The sequence below is a fragment of the Cryptomeria japonica genome, chromosome 3 (assembly GCF_030272615.1).
Source record: "Cryptomeria japonica chromosome 3, Sugi_1.0, whole genome shotgun sequence".
NCBI lineage: Eukaryota > Viridiplantae > Streptophyta > Pinopsida > Cupressales > Cupressaceae > Cryptomeria > Cryptomeria japonica.
The window spans coordinates 452,868,323-452,874,959 of record NC_081407.1 but is presented as its reverse complement, the minus strand read 5'-3'; the positions used below and the strand labels follow the sequence as shown (position 1 = coordinate 452,874,959).

At 33.1% G+C, this 6,637-nt stretch overlaps 1 protein-coding gene across 1 annotated transcript; it reads left to right on the top strand.

The window, feature by feature from the left end:
* The first annotated feature begins 225 nt into the window (after window positions 1-225).
* LOC131073290 (uncharacterized) lies at window positions 226-1,556 on the top strand. Its single transcript, XM_058010029.2, has 2 exons — window positions 226-562; window positions 827-1,556. The coding sequence occupies exon 2, from the start codon at window positions 853-855 to the stop codon at window positions 1,240-1,242; it is 390 nt and encodes a 129-aa protein (XP_057866012.1). The 5' UTR covers window positions 226-562; window positions 827-852; the 3' UTR covers window positions 1,243-1,556.
* The last annotated feature ends 5,081 nt before the right edge of the window (window positions 1,557-6,637 follow it).

Sequence of the window (6,637 nt, the reverse complement as noted above, 5' to 3'; positions counted from 1 at the left end):
AAATGCTAAAAAATAAAACTATTAATACATGTAAAAAAATTTAATGAACTAAAAGTTCTTTTACAAATAAATGTAAGCAATCAAAATTAAAGGGTATGGCCTATAGGAGCAAGTGAAAGAGGAAGAAAGAAAAAGAGATTAGGTCATCATGATAGGTAGTAAAGGAGGTAGTGGACGATTGGGTACACACATATTTGGTTCTGGTTAAAACATACGGTCAACTGCATGACGCACTCACCAACTCAACTCAACCTAACGTTGATTGGGAAAGATTGGGTCCCTGTGCTGCGTAGATTAATGACCACACTACTACAAAATCAGAAACAGAGTGAGGACGATTTTGCCTTTCTCAAATGCATTATCCTCTGTTTGACAAACCCCTGTGTGTTGAATTGCTTCCACTTATCATAACAGGGCAGGAAAGGATAATGATCTTTGTTGTTTTGGAGTCTGAGTATGGCCAGGTTGAATCTGCAGTCCATTAAAACCTTTCTCTCAGTTTTGCAATCTCAGGGTTTTTGAGGTTTTGCCGGATCATTCAATCAGTCTTTCTACTGAAAAGGTAAACGAAATTTTATTTCTGTGAAATTTTTTGAGGGTTTGTTTCAAATATTTTTCAGTGAATCAATTTAAAACTTGATGTATTTGGAAAATTTAGAAAATTTCGATTTTGGAAGAGACAAAAGTAGAGAAATCTCAAAACCCTTTCCAAGCACTGAAAAAACCTAAGTGACTTACCGCTTTGTTAGGGTTTACTTTTAGGGAGTTTCTTTAGATTCGTGATGTTATCGGAGCTCGTTAAATCTAAATTCCTGCTCTGATGCAGGTACAAACGGATAAAATAAAATTGCCATGGCTTTGTTTCCAAGATTCTCCGGCGATTTGTGGAAGCTTTGCAAGGCTCGCACAGGGCGATGGATAAGATTTATCACTGGCGAGCCACTGGTCATGTATGGCATATTCTGGACGACATTTCTGGCTGCAGTTGTAACAGTTGCGTGCATGGCTTGTCAATTGGCTTTCACTTCTGCAGTATTGTCAAGGAAGGGAATTGGAAATATGGTGAAAAGTGAAGTTTTTGTTCGTGTGCCTCTGGACATGCCGGGAGATGTCATATGTTTACCAGTCGCCCTGTTCAGACCATCTGTCATGGATTTCGTAATTCCTCCGATGTTTGCAGCTGTAGTAGTGACAGCTTCTGCCTGCTTTGTATATGCCGTTGAGATCTGGGACATTTTGTAGACTATTATTCTGCCCTCAATCTGTATCAGTAAAGTTATACAGCCGGCACTTTGTTATTTTGGATATTAAACATCCAAAATAACAAACTTTCAGGCTTTTCCATCACCTCCAGCTCTACCTCCTCTCAGGGCTAACTCTAGTATGGGGGCACCAGAGGAAAGTGGTAGCTTGGAGATGCCTCTAATGGCTTCTTTCAAACTGCAACAAGTGATTAGAAAGGTGGTGGTCAAAGCCTCTTGAATTGAAAAATTGTGTTCTTGGAAGGAAGCAAAGGCATCCTACAAATAATAATATATAAATTATATTATATAAAAGAGCTGGTATAGAATTGTGTGTTTGATGGCATCTCTATGTTCTTCGATTTCAACCTAAATGGTATTGTTGCAATCTTTAATTTTCTCAACAATTTATGTGCAGCAGTTATTGTAATTTCCATTTTTCATCAAGGGTAGTAATATAAAAAAATTATTTTTAATATTGGTTTTTTAATTATTTTAGACGTGCTACAAGATTTTCAATATTCTTTGTGGCGTTTGGTGTGTCAATTAGGGCAATTATGTGTTTGTTGCATGTGTAAGTGACAAATTTGTCAAAAGTAGCAAAATAATAAGTTTTTTCAAGTCTATATGCAAGTCCATATTCTTTTCCAAGATTCTCTAAATCAACCCAAGTCTACAATCATCCTACATATAAAAGTTTGGCGTGCCAAAACTAATGCAAACCAACTTATTCACATGAAAGAACTTCATAAGTAGTCTTTCGTCACTAAAATGAAGAAACTTGAATCATAAGACCATGATCAAGATCACAATTTCATATCAGGTTCCCTGATCAGAAGGCATTTGGTCTCCAGAAGCTTAGGGTCTCACAAGATGTGGAAATCTCTTTCCAACATCCTCTTTAGGGTACTATTTGGCCTTGGTCGGGAGTTGCTAGCCATGTTTCATGTAATCCCCTATGTGTTTGTATTTCCTTCTTCAAGAAGACCACATATTACTCAAACTCTTTTCATGAGCCTAATCTAAGATCTTCCATGGATGAAAAAAATGATTATTATTCTTTACTCAACAAAGGTGGCTCAAATAATCACAAAATCTCTATATTAACCACCAAATATAGTTCCATGCATTGAGACAAATCAAGTCAGAAGGAACTTTTATCGACGCATCAAAATTGTGAAGGTGTCATACCTCTATGGTTTCATCTTTTATATTGCTCATTGAAGCCAATTCTTTCTCAAATACAAACAAACCCCTTGAACTTGTGCTCAATGCAATGTTGGTCATACCTTTACTTGCACTTCTCTTGGTTTTCACTAATCTTTTCTTGCATTCGGAGATGCACTTGCTTGATATGTTTATTGAACTTCTCGATTTATCAACCTCTAAGTAAACATTTTTACTCTTCTTATATGGTTGTCCTACAACTATATCAAGTGTATAAGGAGTCAAAAAGCCATAACATGTCTCAAACAATAAAATACTTTTTGAAGAATGTATTGCCCATTATATGAATGATGTATGTATGAAAGACTCTCACCTTAAATCTTTTGAGTGTTGCATATGAGCAATTGCAATAATATTACGTTAATTTTGTCATATTCATTTGTGGATGAAAAGCCATGCTTCCTTTCATTCAAGTATCCATTTTATCCCATAACGTGCACCAAACTTACCAAGAAACCTAAAAACATAGTTTGAAATAATGCTTTGAAGCAAACCAAAGTGAATCCAATCATTGGAAAAGGAAAGTTCAATTGAATCTTTACACATCAATTTCTTCTTGCATGGGATTAAGACATGTATTGGTAAAGTTGTCAACCACAACAAATAGATAATCATTTTCTTTATGTCATGGGAAAACAACCTACAAGATCCACCAAAATACTATCTTGTGGCTATGATGGAAGTAAAAGTGAATGATACAATCCTAGTTTCTAGTTATTAGGCTTCCTCACACTAAATAGTTTGCAACTACAAACAAATTTCACATCTCATTGCATATGAGGCCTTAAAATATATCGTGACAAGTTTGAAACTATTTTCCATACTCCAAAATGACCACCTATACTAGAATTATGTGCTTCTCTAAAAAAACAGTCACGTGAAATCTTCTCATGGACATAAAGATAAGGATGATTAATATTTATCAAATTCATTGAAGGAAAATGAAAAACCAATATATAAAGGTTTCAGAATAATCTAAATTTGATTTATCAGAATCTCATTAATTCTACCTTAAAAAATGGGTTGTGACAACTACCCCTCATAGATTTATTTGATTTGATGGAATTATACTTATACCTTAATACCAGAACAATCATTGGATATAAATTATAGCTAAATAGGGAGGGATTTGATGGCACCAGGCTCACCTTTTCCACCTTCCTAGGAGGCTAGAAAAGTCTTACCCAATAATTTCTCTCTATACAAGGGAGTAATTTCAAGGTACGATTTGTATCCTCTGCAGTACATTAAGCAACAATTGACAGCTCCTAGGCCTTTAAAAACAATGGTTATTAGTGGGGGATTGTCATGAACAGAGAGTCTATCTGTAATATCCTAATATTAGGAAGTTTCTCTCTCGCTCTCCTCACCAAACAAGTCTTGATGGATCGAGGATCTTGCAACTCAACTTCAAACGATGTTAGCCCCTCATTGAGGTACAACTTTTGCTCTCCCCCCTTTATATACACTGTTAGGAAAGGTGCTTGAGGTCAAACCCTAGGGTGATGAAATCCCCAAACAAGCCTCCTACTAAAAACGAAAAGAAGAGTGTTGTATTTTTCTCTTGCATCCCAATTCACATAGGCACGCGAAGGGAGAAGGTACGCACACAACCCTAGGATTACAAATAATGTGCAACCACACCAAACACGATAGACATTTTTTTTTTTTTCCTTCAAGAAATTGAAGTGTGGACTATACTATGAATCACAAACACTCAAACTGCAACAAACATGTCAATAGTTTTGAGATCAAGGTCTTCTCTTAATGTTCGCCAAGTAGCTATACGACTGCGTTGAAAGAAGGCCCAGATGCATTGCAAAAAGCTTCAACTGTGTCAAAATAAAATACAAATGCATTGAAGCATGTTGCGACAATGTCAAATGATTGAACAAATGTGGCAATTAACATTGTAGACAAGAAACAAGCGAAAAACAACAAATAATAGTACCGAAACAACAAACAGCCATTTTTAGGAGTTAGTATCTGTCAAGAAAGCAAAGATCCAACTTGCATATAATGGAAAATTAGCAATTGTAATATGAATGATTAGATATGTTGAAAAACTAAATAATTGTGTAGCTTAAGGGATCAGAAGCAAAGCAAAATCCCTGTTACGTGTTGAAAAGTAGAAACAAATGTGTCAATTTCAGCTTTAGAGCATCACAAAAGACTGTGATTATGTCGAAGCAAGGCCCGAATGCAGCAAAAGACACTAAAACTACTCAAAAATAAAAATCTCACAAATCCATTAATAGATAGAGTTGTGGGTCCCGTTGGGTGTGTCAAAATGTAAGATTGGGATTAAATCAATGTGAATCTTAAGTAGGTTAACCACAAAACCCTAGGAAACACATGAGATCCTAATCTCAACAATGAAGTATCTAAAACAAATGTATGAAATCAAAGAATAAACCATGAAATATACATTCATACATTCACTTTGGTTACTTCCATTGTTCTTTGAAGCTTTCTTGAAATGATGGTATGTTACTCTTAGATTTAAATGTGACACTACTTTCATAGTATGATTGCCTACAAGCTCAAAGACAGTGGTTAGAATGAATGATGAATGATGAGTGATTTTATAGAGGTTCTGATATCAATCAATAGTGGACATCGAAGGAGACAAATATGAAGATTGAGGGATGAGAATGAATGAGAAGAATAGACTAAGTTAATTATGGAGTTAACTTATTACATGATGGAGTTGAACTGAATTAATTAATTAGAGAACTTAAGAGCGAGTGATAGTTAATAAAAGAAAGTGGAGACATAATTAGCATTAATCATGTACATGAGAAGCTAAAAAAAAAGATTTTTTTTTTTTTAAATAGAAAAGTGAACAAATAAATAAATTTAAAAATTCATTTAAATATAGAAGACATAGTTAGCTAATTAAATAATTAAAATTATTTAATTAATAAGAAAAAAGTAAAAGATTAAAATAATTAAATATCTTTATTATTTAATTAGTATGTCCAAGAAGGAATTAATTACTAATATAAGGTTTCCACAATCAATAGATCTGTGATGTTGTTTCTGGGTTAGATTGTGTGACAATTTTTTGTATCAAAGTTTCGAATCACACTACGTGATCCATCATCAGGATGAAGAATGCTAGATTCTTCTCCTCTAGCATTTTTCATCCTGATGATGGATCACGTTGTCTGATGATGGATCACGTAGTGTGATTCGAAATGTTGATGGAAAAAATTCACACAATCGAACCCAAAACAACATCACAAGAATTAATTAAATAATAAAAATTATTAAATTAATGTCAGAAGAAGAAATTAAAGTAATTAAATAGTTAAAATTATTTAATTATGGTGATGGATGAAAAATTGAATTTTGAATGTGATTTAGAAGAATAATGTCAGTTTAATTAAATGATAAATTTGAAATTCATGGCTTTATGTTTGTTTTAGGCTTAGAAACCCAACCATGTGCCCTGAACCTACAAGTTCAATGGCATGAAACAGCGAAAGAAAAACTTTTGCAATATGGTTGATGATTTTTTTTAAAATCTTTTATAAAATAAAAACCCATTATAGATGACGATTTCTAGTTTTCACATATGTTAAAAATATATGATTAGTTTTTTTTCCCCTAATTAATTTCAAAGGAAACATTTCCATAGACTTGAAATATTAGATTTTTTGTTTTTCTTTTAGTAACTTTTAATTTTTCAAGTTTCTAGTAAAAAAAATTATATAACATCAATCTACGCTCAATTATTTAAACTAGGAAAAAATTCAAAAAATTGATTAGTTAGTTTAAAATATGTTGGTTGTACATGAGCGGTTTTCAAAAATAGAAATTAAGGCCTATTCAAAATTAATTTATTAGAATAAATTACAGATTTGAAAGCTAGACTCATAATACTGCATTTCATATTACCGGACTTTTTAAAGATTCTTTGTGAAAGTTCTTCAAATTTTTAGTCTAATTGTGACAATTTTGAAAATCACGAAAAACACTTCCACTTTTCAATTAAAATATGATCTGAGGTTTCATCATAATCATACATGATTTTTGACTTCTCTTCTTTTGGGGTCTCTTGAATGTTCAATTGTGTGTTATGACTGTTAGAACACTCTCAAATAAATCCATATTTCCAATGTGTTGATAAATCATGGAAACATCAATTTCTAGATTATAAAATC

What these genes read in the sequence shown, in the direction of transcription:
- LOC131073290 (XM_058010029.2), top strand. Translation starts at nt 853, where the DNA reads ATGGCTTTGTTTCCAAGATTCTCCGGCGATTTGTGGAAGCTTTGCAAG.